Source organism: Microtus pennsylvanicus, chromosome 3 (assembly GCF_037038515.1).
Source record: "Microtus pennsylvanicus isolate mMicPen1 chromosome 3, mMicPen1.hap1, whole genome shotgun sequence".
NCBI classification, from domain to species: domain Eukaryota; kingdom Metazoa; phylum Chordata; class Mammalia; order Rodentia; family Cricetidae; genus Microtus; species Microtus pennsylvanicus.
The window spans coordinates 27,815,639-27,836,704 of record NC_134581.1 but is presented as its reverse complement, the minus strand read 5'-3'; the positions used below and the strand labels follow the sequence as shown (position 1 = coordinate 27,836,704).

The 21,066-nt window shown below is 45.6% G+C and overlaps 1 protein-coding gene across 1 annotated transcript in view; it reads left to right on the top strand.

Moving 5' to 3' along the window:
* Positions 1 to 21,066, top strand: part of Pcolce2 (procollagen C-endopeptidase enhancer 2) — a 48,117-nt gene that overhangs the window by 6,314 nt on the left and 20,737 nt on the right. The window contains exon 3 of the mRNA XM_075964975.1: positions 20,656 to 20,911. Within this exon, the coding sequence (XP_075821090.1) occupies positions 20,656 to 20,911 (256 nt within the window). The remainder of the gene's footprint in view (positions 1 to 20,655; positions 20,912 to 21,066) is intronic.

Genomic DNA, 21,066 nt, shown 5'->3' with positions numbered 1-21,066 from the left:
ACTGCAGTTTCATAAGCTACCTGCTTTATTCTGGCCAGCTAACATTTCCTAGACTTACTGTGTAATTCGTGCTACTAAGATGATAAGGCATGTCTTCAGCCTTCGCATGTACTGAGCCGCTTTATCTGAGTGGGTGAGGCAAGCATGAATACACCCACTTCACAGACAGAGAAACGGTTATCTGCAAAGCCTCTGTTAGATTTGAACTGGGTGTGACTGCTTACACCTGTAATCCCAGAGGTAGGAAAGAGCCATGAATTGGGGGTCATCTTCATCTTTACAGTGAGCTCCTGTATCAAGAAAACTAATCTAAACAAAACTTGTACCTTGCCTAATAACATTGTGTCTATAAACACCATGAAAAGATTCGCAATTTCCTGGCTCAGTACTATAATTAGCTGTGCATGTACTTACTTACCTCTTGTATAAACATTTACCTCAATTCACTGAGTGTCCTTGAATAGGTGTTCCATTGTGCCGGCCCCCTGGGTAAAGAGAGGAGGCAGGCTTTCCATCCCCAGAGAATTAGGAGCTGGTAAGGAGGAGATAACGAGAATCCTTGAGAGGAATGTTTAGAAGTCGTTTCGCGGCTCACTCTTAAGGAGCTTTATGTATTGAAAATTTTGGAGAGGTTGTAAGGTTTTGGATTTACAGGTCAGCTTTACATGCGCCTTGGTTATTTTCAAATCTGAATAATAATGAACCCTAGAGAGGTATTTCTGTACCATTGCCTTGAGGGTAATCTTATAACTTATGTCTGTTAAAGTCATCATACTGAGTCTGTCTGCCAGAAGCCTGGTTACATTGAAATGGCGTTCACATTTTGCTTAGAGAATTTATAAATTAAAAGGGGGTTGGGCCTTGTTTCTTCTCAACAATTTTTATATGGTTAAGGAGAAGAAAATCAGCAGGGACAGACATGGTATTGTGGATGTTTGAATATATAGTGATGGTCTAGGAAGACCAGTGGTAGGTATATAATTTGAGAAAGCACACAATTAATTTGGGCAGGAACTCAGCATTTAAGTCAGTTATTATACCAAAGGGTAAAGAAGGGGCTCTCCAATCATTGTAGCTGTTATTTGTCTGGGATAGCCTCAGCAGGGAAGAGAGAGGAATGGGATTTGGGGCTTAACCACGTGTTTCCTGACTTTTGGTTGCACATAGGATTTAACATTATATGGAGACTTAAGTTCTAATCTTAAGTATTTTTAAATGAACGTATGCATTTCTCTGATAGGCACAGTCATTTAGCCACCTGAGTAATAATTTTATCCAGTGCTGAAGTTGGTATGACTTACGCCCGAGGAAAGCCCAGCTGAGTGAGATCACTAGACCAGATTTGCATCTTCAAGCTTGGGCGTCATATGGCTGGGCCGAGAGTGTGCAACCGTTGCTTGTCTTGCGTTTTAAACTGATAACGTCTAATTCGGAAGCTTTATGAGTCTTACAGTGGATAAATTCCTCCAGCGAGGGTTCAGTTACTAAGGCACTAGAATTACAAAGCTTTCCTGTTGCCTCTGGGCCTTTGGGGAAGGACAGATACAAATCCTAAATAAATAAGCCAGTGGGTAACACTTTCCTGATGGGGCCCCGGTCCACTTTTCCTAAATTTGTTTAGTTTTCTGCTTGCTTTTGAGGGCATCTGTTGCCTCTTTTAATTTTGTTTTCCTTTGCTCTTTCAGGTGGAAGTTAAATATGTTTTTATTGACTGGAAACCCGATGTTTTATACATATACTTCTTTATTCTACCTGTGTTTTTAATGCTGTTTCAATCCAATGCCTTTAAAAGGCTTAATTAATAGGGGGGGGGACATGAAAATGAAGTCTTCACATTTTTCTTTTCTGACAGAAATTCTTTGATAACAACATTGTCAATAGAGAAGGCATTCAATAAAGGTAAACACCCAGGGAGGATTTTTTTTAAATGTATCATTAGATGGACTGACAGATGTACTCTCACATCCCTTGCTTATGCCACAGTTCAGTTTATGGTGTGAATCCAGTGGTAAAGTTGAGTTGTTTCATGATGACTTTGCAAATTCCTTGTGAAGTGAAAAAGTGGGCTCCTTGATTGGTTTCCTTTGCTGAAGACAAATGCAGTGTCAGAGGCTTTCACTTTTCACATCCTTAGAGTTGGGCGTGCTCCTGCAGATGGTTGCTGCATCCTTAGAGTTGGGTGTGATCTTGCGGATGGTTGCTGCATCCTTAGAGTTGGGTGTGATCTTGTGGATGGTTGCTGCATCCTTAGAGTTGGGTGTTCTTTTGTGGGTGGTTGCTGCATCCTTAGAGTTGAGCGTGCTCTTGCAGTTGGTTGCTGCATCCTTGGAGTTGTGCGTGCTCCTACAGATGGTTGCTGTGCTGTGTTCTTCACGCAGAGGGATGTTGTTTATGAACGCAGGTAGAGCCTGAGGAGCAGCCTATGAAAGCATTCACTACCCTCACATCTCTACCTCAACAGTGCAATTATGCCTTTGGGTATCTCCAAATTTCTTACTCTAGGAACTTGGGGAAAAACAAGTGTTTTCCTCAAATACTTTATTCACTAGCTCATGAGTAGCAAGTCTTCGACAACCTATGTAAACATCCTGAATAAGCTGGAGAGCTAGAACAGTGTAGTCGGAATCAGAGTGTCCTAAAGCGAAGTCCTGCCACTAAATGTCACCCCTCTCTCACCACCATGCCCCAGGCTCCCTCCCCCAGAAGCTCACTATTGGACACTGCACATAACCAAATAGTGTGTCCCCAAATGTTCAGGGTTAGAGAGGTGAGTTTGTCAAGAACAGGCTTTGAACAGACCAGCCTGAAAAGCAAGGCACGCAGAAGCCTGCGGCAGTTTTACTGTTAGGTGCCAACAGAGATGGATGCTGAGTTTGGCTGCTAGACACAGACTTGCCGAAATCTCTGGGCTACAACTGACCTCTTCTGAAGGAACCATAATTCATTAATTCACTAAAACAGTTCATGATGCGCCCACCCGGTGAGAGGTCACATCCCTGAATAGAAGCAGGGATAGGCATGGTGAAGGGGGATCAAAATATTGGGTTGTGTGTGTGGCATTTCTTGGAGCCTAGAAGAATAAACAGTGGAGAGTCATATGGACGTGGGCTTTAATCCCTGTTTACACATTTGCTGGGCATACGGAGAAGTTTCTGGAGCTGGCACCCTCTTGATGTGAGGACTGGAGTAGGCATTAGATGGGAGGCCCCTTGGCACGGGGCAAGAGGTGTTGTTGATCTTTTTTAAACCACTTCTCCAAGGCTGTAATGAGGAATGAAAATGTGGTGTTTGTGTAGAACTTGCCTGCAAGCCAACTGGTTCCAATCTGGATGGTAATCCCTTAGGGCATGGCGAATTCCCATTGGAAATGTCTCACTGTGTCCTTTCTTCATTTAAAATACGATCTTTCATAAGATTTCATCCACAGAAGTGCCTCCAACCCTCCCTTCCCAGCCAACTCCCATCCCGAAACCAACTGAGGGTTCCTCATGACTTTGAAACTGGAGTGTTTAGAATCAGAGAAAGGCCTGTCAGTGAAACTGAGATAGGGTTGAGCTCAACGGAAGGACATGTGTCTACCTCGTGCGAGGTCCTGGGTTCTGCCCACAGGACTACCTGAAAAACATTGCAAGCATTGTTCTGTCTTTAGAGATGGAGGCTTTATCCTCCTTTGGAATTCCAAATTACCAAACAGGCCCCTAGCTACACAAACTAGCTAAAGGTATTCCCCAGGGATTCCCAATGAAGACACACCATGACCTCATGTTTAAGGTGTGGTGTTTGGAGCCAGACTGCTATGGTCCATCACCAGCCCTGCACTTGAAGTCTCCAAAGATGAGCTTCTTTCTGATTGTCGTGCCTTCAGGCTTCCCGTGTCCCCCAACAGAGTTTTGAGGGGTCTAGAGAAACAGAGAATTATGCAAATGTGATTTGTGGGAGTGGCCTAGGGAGAAAGAAGTCCTAGCTTTTGCCCAACCTTTGTCTTTTCTTCCTTTCTCCCCTCTCCTCCCTTTTCCTCCCCTCCTTTATCCCATCCTTTCCCTTCTTTTCTCCCTTCCCTCCCCATCCCTTCCTCCCTCCCCCACCCTTTCCTTTTCTTTGTTTTCTATATTGGGCATCAACCCAAGAGTCACTAACTACCTCCCCAGTTCTGCCTTGATTTTTAAAAATGTACATTCTAGAGCCCAGGAGGTGGTGAAATATTCATAACGTCTCAGCATTTAGGAGGCTTGGACAGTAGCATGCTGAAATTGAGGATAACCTAGGTTTATAATGAATTTGGGGTCAACCTGGGCTACATAAGAAGATCCTATCTCAAAAAAAAAATCAAGTGTCTTTGGAGTCTGAGGAGATGATTTGTTTAGTAAAGAGTTTGAGCTGCAAACATGAGGACCGGAGTCCAGATACTCATCACTCAAGTTAAAAACCATAATCCTGTGTATAGTGGCACCTGTGTAGAACACCCTTACAGGGTAGATGAGACAGGAGGCCTCTCGGAGCTCACCTGCCAACCAAGGTAGCCAAATAGTGAAGTCCAAGTTTAGTGAGTGAGCCTGTCTCAGAAAAGGTAAAAAATGATTGAGGAAGGCACTTGAATGTTGGCCCAAGTTCCATGAATGTGGGCACTCACATGCATACATGCACACACACATACAAATGTACACACACACCCCAGGTGGCATAAAATCCCTTCTTAGGACCATCATTCTGTGAGTATGTCCATGGGGAGACTTTCAGGCAGCCCTCAGAATTTGTCTTCAAAGCTGACTTGTTAGACTATTAGTGAAAAAGTCACCTTGGAGGTCCAGGCCCTCAGAAGACTAAGTGTTTCCTGCTTGCTCACAGAAACCACAGAAGGGAATCAAGCAAGAGGCCTGACGCCATCTGTGGTAGCTTGAAAGAAAATGACCCCCAAAGTGAGTGACTCGTGTTGGAGTAGGTGTGATCTTGTTGGAAGAAGTGTGCCACTGTGGAGGGAGGCTTTGAGGTCTCATATATGCTCAAGATACCACCCAGAGTCTCAGACCACTTCCTGTTGTCTTTGAGTCAAGATGTAGGACTCACAGCTTCTTTCCCGGCTCATGTTCCTCAAAGAACGTGTGAAAACTGCAGTGCTCCAGGTGCAGATACTTTAGTCTGTGGGGTAACCCCTCTCTGAGTCTCTGTTCCCTCCAAGTGGTGCACATCAAGCCCCCAGTCCATCTGTGAACCAGAAGGCCGTGCCTAGGACTCATGGCTCCCTTCCCAGAGCATCCAGAGAGAACTTTTGTCACAGCACTGATGGATCACGCTCTGTGCTCCCTGTCTGTTCGCTAATCGGTGTCCCCTGCTACACTGGAAAGCCTTTGAGAACACAGCCCTTGCAGTGTCTTTTCCTCTCTGGAATGTCCTACCCCAGCCCCACAGAGGACATGGAAACCTAAACCCTCCTACAGTTTAGTCCTCTGCTCACTTGGGAAGGCCTCAGCTGAAAGTAGAAAATCAACTTGAACAACAACCACAGGGGGAAGAAAGGTGTGGCGGGGGGAGGTATGGGGGAGAGTGGGGGAACCACGGGGCGGGGGGCGGTGTGTGTGGGGGCTCAACCAGAAACTACCCTACATATGTAAGTCTCAGCATAGAAACAGCATGAAAAACCAAGACAATCCGTCTCCTCCACAAGTTACAAATACCATAATGATGTTACCCAATGAAAATGACCTGTAAGAACTCTTAAGGAATTCAAAAGAATGACTTACGTAAGTTCAAACAACTCAAAGAAGACATGCGTATACTCTAGGAGAATGAAAACAGAGAGAGAAGTTAGATGAGGACGTCCATCTAAGATACGAAAATAGAATTCAACGAAGAGATAGAATTGCTGAAGAGAGACCTAACCTGAAATAACGCTGGAAATGAAAAACTCTGTAAGCCAAGGGACACCTCATGGGAATTTCCAACAAAATGGATCTGAAAGAACTGGGTGGGTCTCTAGGTGCACCTAAGCTACGAAAGTTAAAGCAAGGTGACGTAAATGATCTAAACAGACTCACAGCAACTGACATGAACTCAGTAATTATAAAATCTCCCAACTAAAAGAAGCCCAGGGCCAGTTGGATTCTGCTCAGAATAATACCAGACCACCCCAAGAACTAAGACCAATATTCATTCCTCAACTTATTCTATAAAGTAGAACAGGAAGGATACTTCTAAATTCTGCTGGAGGTATCACCATCCCTGATTTCAAGTAATAAAAACAGCATGGTACTGGCATAACAGCAGACACACTGACCAAGGAATAGAACTGAGGACCTACATAGAAGTCCACACTCTTGTAGCCTCCTGATTCTCAACCAAGAGGCAAAAAAAAAAATAATAAGAACAAGAGCAAAAACCACATTGGAGAAATGACAGCATCGTCAAGAAATGGTGCTGGTCAAACTGGATAGTGCCATGTAGAGGATGAAACTATATCTTTATCTGTCACCCTGCACACAACTCAACTCCAACTTCAACGTAAGACCTGACTTGGTACCCACATCTGATAGAGGGGGAAACAGGGAGGTTTTAACTTAAAGGCATAGAAGAGAATTTCTGAGCGGGACTCTGGTAGCACAGCCCATAGGAAAGTGGGACCTCGTGAAATTAAAAAGCTTCTATACAGCAAAGGAAATAATCTAGATGTCCCTCAACTGATGAATGGATAATGAAAATGTGCCAGATAAATACAATAGAATATTATTCAGCTGTAAATAAAAATATATTTAACATAGACAATCTATTATAGGCATATGTGGAGACTCTTATTTCAAAGCAACAGTTTAAGTGGATGGGTATGCAGTGCTGGGGATTAGACCCAAAGGATTTGTGCACTCTGTCCCAAATGAGGTGGATTCTCAGCTCACAGCTTGTGTTTTCTAAGCATCACCCGGATGCTGTTTGGAGAACAGACTGTGGAGTCTAAGAGGGGAGGCCAGTTAGGAAACTTGCTGCAAAACATGAAAAACATTTTCTTGTGCTAAATGTTGCCAGGACTCTGTTCATGGCCGTAGCCCAAATGGAAGCAGCCAGCCTTGTAGATTGGAAGTGTGATGTGTTCATCAGCCGAGCATTTGTGGAATGCTGGATTTTGTGAGAAGGAATGGCTTCATTACTTTTGGGTTCTTATTTGATGTATTTCTTCATCAAAACTATCTGGGGAAGACAGGAAACACATGTGGCATTATTACGAGAAATCCACGTGAGTCTGTTTAAAGGGTATCAAGGATTCATTAAGATATGAAAGGGGGAGATACACTCACAAATACAGCACGTGGTAGATCCAGTTACAGAGTCCTTGGAAATCTGGGGACCAATCGCACACTGCTTCACGCCCACCTGAGCCAGTCTTCACCACTCAAGAGAGAGCAATCCCTTCTGTCTTTCCTCATAAGAGGTTATGAGAAGCACCGCCTCTATCCAGCCAAGGTCAGGGGCTGTGTGAATACCCACTTCAGGGCATTCTTGACATCTTATTGTTCTCCATTGTGAAATTGTAAAGATAAACAACAAATGCTTTAAATCTAGAGTGTCGGCTCTGAGTAAGAGCTTTTCTTAAGGACCTGGGTTCAATTCCCAGCACCCACATGGCAGCTCACAACCACCTGCAACTCCAGTTCTAGGGATCTGATGCCCTCTTCAGGTTTCTGACGGCACTAGGCATGTACATGATACACAGACCAAATGCAACCAAAATGTTCACACATATAAAAATAGAATTAATTTAAAAAAAATCTCTCTTTGAGGTCATTAGCAGAAGGACTGTCATACATTAGAACCATCTCTTTCTTATGTGAGCACGGTACTGTGTTCATCTGAAAATGTCTCAGCTCAGTGAAGGTTAGAATTGAACGCAGGTCTAGCACTGACAGACAGTACGCGTGGCTAAGACCCGTCCATTGCCCTTGGAGGCCAGAAGTGACACTGTCGTCCCTGACCATGTTGTCGTGGGGAGCAGAGAACCCACACTTAGCCTTCATCCTCTCCTTAGAGCCCAGTACATGACCTGACACAGTCATAGTGCCTGACAAATATTTGGTTAATTATTTTTAAAATATTGGCTCGCTTTCACAGGGGGTGCTAAGTAAATAACACAACTTCCTCTTGTTCCCTGCCCCACCCTCAAGGAACTGAGTTCATCCTTGAAGGGTTTAAGTTCATGTCACTTCTTGGTTTTATGACCTGCTTCGATTTTTTTTTTCAGGCCTCAAAGGTACTTTCTGAACTGAAGCCAGGGACCACAAGTCTGGCTGGAAATGTAGGTCAGTGTATATACTCAGCATGAGCGAGGCCCTGGGTTCAGTCCCTAGCACTACATAAACCCTATCACACATAAACTGGAAACCAAACCCAAACAAAACAAAACAACAACAACAACAAAAACCCCTACTTTAGAGCCATTGAGGGAACTATCATATTAGCTATTGATAAACATTTTGTGTGTGCTGGAGATGGAACTCCTGTCCTCGAACATGCATGGTAAGGGCTCTAGCACAAAACTGTAGCCCCATCACTGATATATCCTTTTTATTTAGAGAATTTACATATGTGTGCCTGATGAGAATGTGTGCACCACATGTGTGCAGGTGCCTGCAGAGGCCCAAGGAGGGCTTTGGATCCCCTGGAACTAGAGTTACAGATGGTCGTGAGCTGTCTGATGTGGGTGCTGGGAACAAAACCATGCCCTCTTCAAGAGTCTATAAACACTCTTAGCCACCAAGCCATTTCTCCAGCCCCCACTACTGATATTTCTAACCTATAAATGGAGTGGTGATTATTTCAAATTAAGGCCACAGGTGGTAAAACTAGCAAGATATGCTACACTGTGTGTGGCCTATAATGAGTTACTGGATTTTTCCGGTAGGTGGCAGGGTGGCAGACTGTGAATATATTTCAGGTAATTTGTTACACGGATCCATAGCAAACAGTTTCAACTGGTTCCTACGTAGAGGGTTTCAAGTCTGCTCTTAACCAGTGGTTTTATTGTGACAGTATTTTTTATTTACGTCTATTTTATATATACGGGTGTTTTGCTTGCATGTATGTCTGTAGTGTACAGAGCCCAAGGAGACCAGAAGATGTTGGATTCCCTGGAACCCAAGTTACAGATGGTTGCAAACCACCATGTGGGTGCTAGAAATTGAACCGGGGTCCTCTGCAAGAGCAGTCAACGTTATCTCTCCAGCCTCCATAGTGTCATCATGTTAGCCAACCTTTATCCATAGTGAGTGGACAGTAAGCACTGTTCTGAACTCAACTGACTGGCAGATAAATAGACAGGTTATTATATCATACAGGTCTTAGCACCTGCACAGCACGTGGGTTGGCTTTCTTCTCTATGACGAAGACTTTATAACATCAACTCCAAGGAGGGAAGACTCATTTTGGCTCACAGTTTCAGAGGTTCCAGCCAGTGGTCACTTGGCTGCTGCTTCTGGGCCTGTAGCAAGGCAGGGGCAAGGCAGGAGCACCAGGTGAAGCTGGTTGCTTGCTGAACGACAGGCAGGAAGGAGAGAGAGGGAGAGGAGAAGGAAAAGGGAGGCACAAACCGTCAGTAACCTACTTCCTCCAGCTCAGCCACCTCTCTTACAGTTTCTCCCACATTGTGACCGAGGACTCGTCTCTGCAGTGAGAAGTTAGAACACTGAGCATAGAACCTGAAGACGGTACCTCATGGTGGGGAGACCTCCTGGGTAGGCAGAATTAATTTTGTGAAAATGGCTGTATTACCAAGCAGAGCTACCAATTCAATCCAATGCATAAGAAAATTCCAACGATCTCCTTCACAGAAGTAGGAAAATAAAACAAAACAACAAAACAAAACCAATCCTACATCCATTTGGTTTATTTTAAAGCTGGGGATACATCTCGGTTGTCAGAATGATTGCCTAGCATGCAGGAAGTCATGAGATCGATCCCCAACCCTCAGCCCCACTGTGTTTTAATTCTTGGTTCCTCATCTTCTGCTCTGGAAAGCAGTAAGAGGGAGTCCCTGCTTCCTTCCTTCCTTTATTCTTTTGTTTGTTTCTCTGTGTAACTCTGGCTGTCCTGGAGCTCACTCTGTAGACCCGACTGGCCTCGAATTCAGAGATCACCTGCCTCTGCCTCCTGAGTGCTGGGATTAAAGGCGTGCGCCACCACACCTTTGCTTCTTTTTTGTTTCTTTAAAATCACACCTGGCCATCTTGAAGCATTGCTGCCATTTCCATCAGTGCTGCCAAGGCCTTTGCTGAGAGCAGACCAAGTTTAAAAGTCTCTGCAGATTTTGATCCGATGTTTCTAAATTGTCAATCCTAGAGAACTTTTAAAATCGAAGTACAAAGAAAAGAATCTAATAATCAGATGTACATCGGAGGCACAGCAAATCTGGTCTGCACATCCACTCTGCCAGGAGGGAGATGGCTGGTACCCCTAGGTGGCTTCTTTATTGAGATCACTCTACCCAAAGTGGCAGTGACCTCCAGGCCCCAGAGAGAATGTCCCAGCCCTGAACACTGTTGTTTTCTTTCATTCTTCAATCAGCAGCCAGGACTCTGTTTTGCTTTCATGCCAATGATAATTCCCCCAGGGTGTTTCTGGGGAAGTGGAAGCTGCTCATACTTTCTCAGACACATCACAAAGCGAATGTGTGCTTCGCTGTGCACCCGAATGAATGAGTTTACAGCTGCCAATCATACCTAAATGGAGCTGTTGTTTTTAAGGGTCGTAAAAGGGGGTGGGGCTTCAGATTGGAAAAACTGGCCTGGCTGACATTTGAGATCTCAGGGGACTGTGGGACCCTGCCTAGGGATTGTGGCCTAAGGGGTGGGGTGAGGACAACACCCCCCAGGCCTGGCTTCCTGGCACTAAGAAGCCCCACAGCATCCTGCACTGCCAGCCAGCCCCTCAGGTAGTGGCAGGGGTGGCAGGCGGGGGTGGGGAGGGCTCTGAGTGAAGGGGCTTTAATCTTTTCCTGAACTAAGGTCAAGCTCTGTGGTTGAAGAACTAAAACCACGGAGGACACCTAGAGATGCCAGGCACACCGCACACCATTCCCGGCATCTGTAGTGGCCTGTCCAGCCACATGCGTCAGACACTGCGCAGCGACAGTGCTGAGCCTTCTGTCCTCTCTCTCCACTGGTGTCCTTCTGGGTTTCCCTAAGTGTGTCATTGTATTAAACATTGGATTAAATATCACGCCATCTGAGCACACTGACTCACTCTGCCTCGCTGTGCTTAAATACCACGCTAGTTTATCCATTTTTCTTCTGTTTTCAGTTTCATTATTCTTTTTAAAGCTTTTTGGGTGAGGCTAAGTGGGAGATAATTTAATTATTTTGAAGAGAATTTATAACAAAGTTAGCTAGGTTTCTCCCCCACCTCCCATGACCCCTCCTCCCTCCCCACCCCTGGCTTTTGAAATAGATTCTCACTATGTTTGTAGCCTGGGCTTGCTTTGAAGTCCCTATCTTTTGCCACCGCTTTTTAAGTACTGTAGCGACAAGCAAGGATTTTTTTCTTTTTCTTTTTCTTTTTTTGAGATGGGGACTCACTATGCCCTAGAGCTCCCTATGTAGGCTCATTTGGCTTCACACTGACTTCTGTCCTTCTGCCTCTGCTTCCCAAAGGCTAGGATTACAGGCTTGTCCATCACACATTCTAAGCATCCTGAGCTACTGGCAAGAGCTCTGGAATTACATGGGGGAGAAAAAAGGAGGAGCAAGCGCTACACACAGCCAGTCATGGTCACACGGGTCTAGTTGACCCATTTCTTAAGTCTGCTTCTGTGGGACCCAGCTGGCCCCAGGAAGTCTTTATTGCCTGGAAATTGAATGTGGTTATTATCTGTCATTGCAGAAGGAGAATCACTATTCTTGGAATTCAAGATGAGTTGAGGCAAAAATGACAGCCAGAAAGATAGAGTGGGTTAGAGAGACGAAACTGGAGGTTGACAAGGCCGGAGCCTTTGTGGCAGTCGCTCTGATTGCCCTTTGATATTGTAGCATATGACTGTAACATCTTAATCTCAACATTTTCAAAAACAAGCCATTGTTCCCTCTGCCTCTAAGGTAAAATAACGCACGCTTCTTCTCTTGCCTGCGTTTCTGATGGTGCCTGTGGCCTTGTGGTCTCCAAGGTACCTTAACGAAGTGTCTCTTCCTTGACATTGTTCCTCTGGTCTATCGTCACCTTAAGTAGGCTCAACTTTCCCCCACCATGGCCAGAGTGAACTCAGATAACAATGACGTCTCTCCTTCTTTCCCTTTGTAATGTGTGTGCACCCAGCTACTAAGTCAGCGCATACTGACGACATCCAGTGCAGGAGAAAGTACTGGAAATAGGAATTAATACAGCTTTCTGTTGTTAACATTCTGTCAATTTTAAAATGCTGGGGCTGAGGAGATGTAAAAACACTCTCCGCGTAAGCCTGATGACTTGAGTTTCTATCCCAGAACCCAAGTAAAAACAGTAGTGCAATTATCTGTAATCCTGGCATGCTTGCAAGAAATGGAAAGAGGAGACAAGAGAACTTCCCGAAACTCAAGGGTTAGCTTGGTTTACCAAGCCATCCAGGGTCTGTCTCTGACAAAGTAGAAAAGCAACGACCAACACCCAAATTCGTATGTGCATTTTATGCGTCTGTTTATGCCCCCCTCTATCTCTCGTTCTCTCTCTCTCTCTCTCTCTCTCTCTCTCTCTCTCTCTCTCTCTCTCTCTCACACACACACACACACACACACACACACACTAATAGTAGGAAAATAAATTATTCACAAGTCTTGAGTTCATCAATTTCTATGAATCTATTCTGTAGAGATATTTTCTTAAACATAGGGTTTGTGTAATTATGTATATATCAACAGAATGGATGTTCCTGAGGAGAAAGTGGAAACCATGGGCTACTGATGCCTGAATAGGGAGGATTTCATGATAGAGACTCAGAAAACTAAGCAACCTTCAAGAAATGCAATTACCACCCTAGAGAAAACAAATTCCATGAGAAAGTGTGAGGGCCCACAGGTTTTGACCATTCCTTCTTGACTGAAGGCCAGAGAGTTCAAACCCTTTCTTGCTCCTCAAGGAGGAACAACAGGATATTTGGCCGAAGGTGTGGCTACTGGGTGCTTTGCTCCTCAAAAGCCTGACAAGGGTGTTTGACTTAGGGCGTGGTGTTCTGAGCTGTAAGGAGGTAACTACACTTGCTTGTTCTTGTGTCATGGGAGTCTTCTGCCGGCCCCTTTGACTCGGGAATGTAAGGGCTGTGATTTATGAACTCAGGGCTTTCTGTTACAGTATTCACTGGAAGCCCCCTGACTCTGCTGTCTCTTGTCTATTCTTTCCTCAATCCACACGCCCCTTCTCAGGAATGTATGGACCAGTTGGGTCAGATTCGACAGGAAATATAGCACTTTAGTTCCACAGTGATGTTTACAGGAAGGTGGTACAGGAAAATCTGAATATTGATTTAACTAGAAATTTGATGGAGGTGCATGGAGAATTATAGGAAGCAAAGAGATAATGAGTAAAAGTGATAAACCAAGATGAATCACTGGAGGTGAGTCCTGGAAGGGCTAGCTCGGAGTTAAACTGGTCACCTGTGAGAGGCAGACTCCAGGGATGGGAAGACAGCCTGGGCTGGAACGTCTCACTAGAGCCTGTAGTTCTGCTGTAGATTATGGTCAGCAACATTCATTTTTACAGAGAAATTAGATTTTCAAATAATCGAGTTGTCTCTTGAGGCAACTGTATGCAGCCCCTTGAAGCCTTTTTACTCATGGGAGAGGACGAGATGCTCATCTGTATATATTCTGTTTTAATTATTCCATTACCTTGCCGTGACCTCAGAAGGGAAGGGTTTCTGTTTCAGTCCTTGTAAAATACCATTATAATTTTATATTCAGGGTCCATTACAGATCTATCCAGTTAAATCCCAGATTTCAGAAATATTCTTGAAAGTGACATTTCAGGGTTCCCCCCACACACTTCTTTAGGTCGCTGGATAGAGACAGGCTCTACCTTGCAAAGGTTTAGCAGTATCACACTTCGGATTGTTTAAAAACGCTCTGAAGGCTGGGCAAGAACAAGGGAGGTACATGCTGCTGCAGAATCTGGTCCTCGGATCCCGGGCAGAAAGCCAGGCACTCTCTCCAGGGCTTGCAGTCCAGTCAGCGTAGCCTAATCAGAGAGTCCCAGGTCCCAGTGAGAGACTCTTGCGAGACAAACTGGACAGCTCCTGGAGGACAAGGCCTGGGGTGACCTCTGGCTTCCACAGGCTCGCACTCCTGCAAACACGTGTGAGCCCACGTGCACGTGTACACGGCCTCGGAAACACGCACACTGGTGCTCGCACACACAAAGAAGAAATCTTCAGTGCTGTATGATGAAAGGGAGCGACTAATAAAAGGCTCCTCTGGCTTTTATTTCCATTGTGCTTAAAAGTGCTGTGACATGGGCTCTGATTTAATGTAGGGACACTTTTTCCTTCCCCAAATCTCCACCCATTGTGTTTATCTTGTTCTGGATTAACTCATCTTGACAACTTCTGGAGATCTGAAAGAATGTCCTAAAATGACTCTTTGAAGGAGAGAAATTGGCTTCCTTTAGTTTTATGGTCGCCTGAAGTCTTCCATCAGGAAGCCTAGTTCAGAAAAAGAAGTTACGACCTCTGCCTTGCAGGTTCCCAGCCCTGTACACATGGTTGAAAGAGTATGACAAAGGAGACCCCGTGGGACAGGCATAGCAGCCTAGCCCCAGGTCCTGCCTCTCATCTCAGCGAGGTCTAGCCTGCTCCAGGAAGGTATTGCCAGGCTCTGGGCCACAGCGATTCTTGGAGTTCTAGTCTTTCTTCTCTTTTGGCTATGACTGTCCTTCCCTGGTATTGAGGAGCACTTGTTGATTTGAAAAATAGATCATCAGACAGCACAGAAAAGCCTAAAACTGTTCTCACCTAGATCAAAATGAAGAAAATGAAGATAGAAATGTTTCTCTCGTTGCCACTGCCACCTCTCTGACCTTCTCAGCTGCCTGGGCCTCACTGCTGTGTTTAGTTACACAGACGGGTCTCAGAGGGGTACTGTCTGGCTGTGCACTCTGAGGCAGAGGCTATGGCGGAGGTCACAGCGAGATGGAAGGTGACTAGTGATCTGCCAAGGGAGAGGAATATGGGCTCTAGCAGGGAGAGAGAGAATGATAATTCTTTCTAGATATGGCCTAACAGGGTGTGGAAGGCAGGTTCCTAGAGAAGATGTGTTTGGCCCAACTCTGAAATTGGGGTGGGAGTCAATGGTTGGAGATGAAGGAAAAACTATATTCCAAGAAGGGCAAATGCTCATGGAGGGAGAGAGGAGGAAGGGATCAGTTTATGGTCTCAGATCAAGAAATAGCTTCTTCCCCAGCTGTCCAGCCAGGTAAAGGCGTCAGGGTAGTGGTGGTGGTATTTAGAGACTAAATTTAGAGCTGTATTCTGTAATGTGGATCTTGAACGTGCCCTGAAAACACACGCATGGAAGCTTCAGCATTTAGCCTAGGGTGTCATTAGGACAGTGGCTCGCAGCCCTCTAGGTCACCTAACACCACCCTGCATATCAGATATTTACATTATGATTTTTAACAGTAGCAAAATTACTGTTATGAAATAGCAATGAAACAATTTTTTTTTTGGTCGGGTGTCACCCCAACACAAGGAACTGTATTATAGGGGTTGCAGCATTGGGAAGGCTGAGCCTGCAGGTTCCTGCTCTGAGCCCCTGCCCTGACTTTCCTGGACAACAGCCTACAAGCTATACAAGGGCATAAACCTTGTCCTCCACAACTTGTTTTTGGCCATGTTGTTTTATCAGAGTCATAGAAATCCTAACTGAAGCAAGGGCATTTCTCCAGTGGGGAAATCGAGATCTTGGCCCCTTCATACTTCTCTCTTTTACTTCTTAGCTGCCATGAACTCTTTCAGCACTGCCACATATTCCTGACAGTGATATGTGACTTTGTCACAGGCTAAACAACATAAACATAAACAGCATAAACCTGTGAAAGCCTCTGCCCAAATAAACACTGCCTGTTCTTACAGCTCCCTCATCCCAGGCGGGTCACCACGATAGAAAGCTGACAAGCACTCTGCCTTGTCTCACTTCTGTGATTAATCCAAATGGCCCATGCCCCCTCTACAGTGACTGTATTTTAGTTGTATATTAATGAAGTACGGCTTGCCAAGAATGCTCTACATAGCTGTCATCGGGCAAAGCCGTTCCTCCCTTGGCTATTTTCAGAACCTGCTTTGTCTGGGAGGCACACTGTGATGTTTGCTTATAAAGAACGTATAGACAGACACCCAAAACAGCAACAATGACAGCTGCATGTCATGGAGGTGTTGGGGAAGGACAGCCGATGCATGTCACTACCTGGGTCGCTAGCATAAAGCACTGAGCTTCCCTAACAAGCAGCTCCCCCAAACTCCACATAGTTCTTGATCTCTGTGAGAGGCTGTACTGGTCAGCGGTGCTCAGCAGTAAGTCCTTCCCTGTGAAGCTGTGCCGTCTCCTAGGACCTCCTATTTCCTGCGCTGAATCCTTCCCTTAAAACCAAAACAGAGCTCCAAAGGGATTATACAGAATATTTGATGCATCGCTTCTACTGGCCCAGATCTCTTCACATGGCCCCATTCTTCCTGCAAAGAAGGCTGGGAAATGTGAACTTCCTGTGTGATTAGAGAGAGGAAATGAGCTTAAGAAGCCTCCCCTTAGTCGCTCCCAGAGCCAGGTCATGGGGAACACTGTGGGGTTCTCCTTCCCTCTGGCCTGTCAACCATCAGCCTGAGAGGGGAAAAAGGCAGAAGAGGTAACAGAAAGCTTTGTATGTGGAGCATGAGCGGAGACGGCCCTCTGGGAGACAGACTTCAGTGAATCAGCTCAACTTTATTCCAGAGTGAAAAGGGATATATAGGTTTGGGGAGCCAGGGGACAAACCCTATCTTGCAGTAGGTGGCACGCTCCAATCACAAGGCTTAGTATGTAGCCATTGGCTCCTATAGCAGAGCTTCCAGCGCAAGTCTTCTTAGCAGGGATCTGTGCCAAGGGTCAAGCAAAAGGTGAATCAGGCATCTGGTTTTAGAAACAGCTTTTAGATAAGGTCAGTCCTCCACGCCCAGGAACATTCTCCAGATAAAATCGGGTAACGATCAGAAGCCTTGCTGGGGATGGGGGGAGTTTCTATAGTACCAAGCTTTGAGAAAGCTGCCAGGCTATGGCAGACGGCGACCTCTAACCAGCCAGCAATGCATTCCAACAAAACACAGCAAGCTACAAATCTTTGGCTCTGCCACAGGCCTGCTAAGTGGCCTTAGACAGTCATTAGATTATAACCATTGTGATGTCTCTTCCTGTTCCTAAGGTCAGTAATGTTTGCTCTGTATTTTTAAGTGAGTTTACATTTTGCATAATGATATGCATGAACGGTGGGAATCACAGCCCGCCGTTTACTTTTTCAGATTGCCAGAATGCAGTCATTGGTTCAACGCATAGCTTCCGAGCACCATGCTGGCTGCCTGTAGGTAATTCTGCTCTCTACACCATCCCTGCTGGTGGTCATACGGGTGCCAATAATCTGTGAGGAAGTAGTCGGGCTGTGTGATGCTCACGGTCAGGGTATGGTGCCTGAGGGCTCGGGGGGACCTCCATGAAGAGGTAAGCCTTAGCTGAGACCTAAGATAAGATGAATTCGACAGAATATCAGGAGGAAGCATTGGCCAAGTAGCGGGCCCTGAGGTGGGAGCCATCTTTGAAGTGCTCATCAAACCGTAAAGTAACTGCACAGTAGCCAGACTGTTTGGGATGATACACGAGACAGTCAAGGGCTACACCAGGTAGGGCATTGACCTCTATACCTCAGTTTCCATCACCTGGGCCGATGCCAGCGCCAACTCCGTGCAGTCACTGGGAGTGTTTGTAGGAGATAACATGGACAGTGTTTAGAAGTGTACCTGACACCCAGAGTTCAGGTTTATTATGGTTCCAAAGGCAGCAGGGGCGGTTTCCAGCAGGGCAGCGTGCCTGGCTCTCTGCAGACCCCAGTGGATGGGTTTTCTCCCTCCTGCACATGAAAGGAGTTTAAAATTTTCGGTGAAACTCCCAGGAACAAAAGGAAATGTTCACAATATTATGTGTTTTTCTATTAAAGTTGTTCTATTCTCTAAACATTGGCAAGACTGCCTTTAAAAACAGTATTGAGAGGTACAGGGGCTGTATAGAAGCCAGATCTTGTGAGCTTCTGATTTATTCCCATCTTGAAAAATAACCAAATATTTATGCATACTTTTAACATAAAATTTTCTGGACCACATATGGGATGCATGTGCGGTGTTGCAGTGGGCTGAGCACCTTTCTTCTCAAGCTCGATGTGAATAAACTGGCCGGAGCGTTCCCATGTCCGGAAAGAAGAGAAACCCCGGAAGCTGGAAATGATGGTTTAACAAAACAACAACAAGAACAGCAAAAAAACATGGTGCAGAAACAGATCTGTTCTCTCAAAGTAACAAGTGAGGCCTTGGTGGAGCAGAGCTGCAGATTGGGAGCAGAACCAGCTACAGACGCTTGGCCTCCGCAGCAAAGCTGCCCGTGGGTTTGCATTTCGCTCATCCTTCCCTGAAAATGCAAACTGCCAACTTCGAATGCACTTCCCCTGTGTGCTGGCAGGAGCCCCGGCATCAAGTGACTTGGCAAGCGTGCCTGTGACAATAGGACATCCCAGGGGCTGTGGGTGAACTGAGGTCATTGCCGCAGCCTTTGGCCTTGGTCCGCGCAGAACTCGGCTGTTGATTGGAGAAAGCTCGGACGTGGGATTTGTTTCTCCTCCAGGCAGATAATGAATCCCCTAGCCAATATCATCTCACAAGACAACAGCGTCATCTAATTGCCACCGAAATAAATAATTGTCAAGTGTTTGCATCATATGTGAGCCTTTGGAGAAGATTTGGAATCAAAGGTCTCTAAAGAGCAATGCCTGGCTTTTGTGAGAAACCTTAAACAGTAAGCTGCATTTTCTCTTAGGTTCTTGGGTCACATCTCTGGAGTTTCTGGTACTTGCACAATTAATACAAATAGTTAGCAATTAGAATGCAAGCATGGAGTGCTGGAATACGTGGTTTAGTTGGTAGAGTACTAGCCCGGTGAGCATAGGGCCCTGGGTTCAATTCCTAGCACATTCTAAACCACAGCCTAGTGGCCTGTACCTGCAGTCCCAACATGTGCGAAGTAGAGGCAGAATTTCACATCATCCAAAGTTACATATGGAGGTCTGTGCCAGCCTGGCTTACTTGAGACCCTGTCTCAAAGTGTGGGGGGGAAAGTGCCCTCTTGGGATTTTTCCACCACAATTTCCCCTGTGGGTTGTATATGGGTTTGGCAGAAAAATTAAATGGCACTGAAAATACATTATTTTACTGTAGCCAAACAAAAGGTGCCCTGGAGAAAGCAGGTCGGTGTTAGTATCTCTGGCCTTTCATCCTGAGGCCCTCCAGATGGATGCAGAGCCAATCAGCTTAAACTTGCAGGCCTGTATTTCCAGCTTTGACCTTTGTCACGTCATGGGTACAGAAGAGAATCCTAGCCGGGTGGTGGCGCACGCCTTTAATCCCAGCACTCCAGGAGGCAGAGGCAGGCGGATCTCTGTGAGTTTGAGGCCAGCCTGGTCTACAAGAGCTAGTTCCAGGACAGGAACCAAAAAAGCTACAGAGAAACCCTGTCTCGAAAATCAAAAAAAAAAAAAAAAAAAAGAAGAGAATCCTGAGCGTGAATTCCCGTGGTTGAAAAGACAAAGCACGCGATCTGAACCTTGAATAAAGAAAGTAAAAGCCACAGGACTGAGACTGGTGACCAGCCATCCCTCCAAATGCCTTGGTAGACGTTTTCTCCTTCCTCCTTACAGGTCAAAGAAGGAAGCGCCGTCAGAATTGCATGGGGAAGTTACAACGAAGAAAATAAGACAGAGGAAAGGTTGCTGGGCATAGAAATTCAGCGCCACCTGGCAGACATACTTGCCACCCAGGGAAAACAGATCAAAATGTTTTAAAGTGTAGTGACTTTAAGAAGAGATGAATCAACAAGTATCCAATTAACTTAATATAAATTTTAGTTCATTTTTTCCTGGCCTCAGTCAAACTACCTGAAAATTCAGGATACAATTGCCAAATAAGCTCTTGACTTTGAACTTTACAGAAGCATACTCTATAGTGAGGCTGGCCTTTGTTTCATTTGCAAAAACTAAACTAAAATAAAATGATGTTTCAAAGTGTTTCTTTGTCTGGAACTGGTATTTTTTACAAACAATGGTGCCAACTAATAAGATTAGTCCAGCATTCTGCGGCTTTGAGATAAATTCTTTTACAGGCTAGGTCCCAGGCAGTGTGCTGGGAACTCTTCCTGGTTTAGTTTAGCCCTGAAAAGAAAATCACCTTGAGTCACTTATTGGTTTATGAGTGTGTGGTTGCTGGGATCCAACCCAGAGTTTCACACATGCAAAGACTCTGCCCTGAGGCAGCCCCCCTCCCCCACACCCTGAACCCCCACTGTACTGTCCTAGTGTACTTCTGTCTTTAGGGCTGACGGGCCACAGATGTTGCTTTTTTGGTACAGTTCCTTATCTGGCTTTTTTCTTGACTCTTGACAGGTCCCCGAGGGCAAAGTGGTCGTTCTGAATTTCCGGTTCATAGACCTGGAGAGCGACAACTTGTGCCGCTACGACTTCGTGGATGTGTACAACGGCCATGCCAATGGCCAGCGCATTGGGCGCTTCTGTGGCACATTCCGACCAGGATCCCTCGTAGCCAGTGGCAACAAGATGATGGTGCAAATGATTTCCGACGCCAACACTGCCGGGAGTGGCTTCATGGCCACCTTCTCTGCTGCTGCCCCAGATGGAAAAGGTACCCGTTTTCACACAGGGGCAGTGACAATAATGACGGCTGATGGCGGGTCATGGGGATTCATTACCTACTGTGTGTCGGGCGCCGTTCTTGGCACTTTATGTTTCCTCCTACAAAACACAATAGCGGTTCTCAAAGAGCCAAGGAACGCCAAC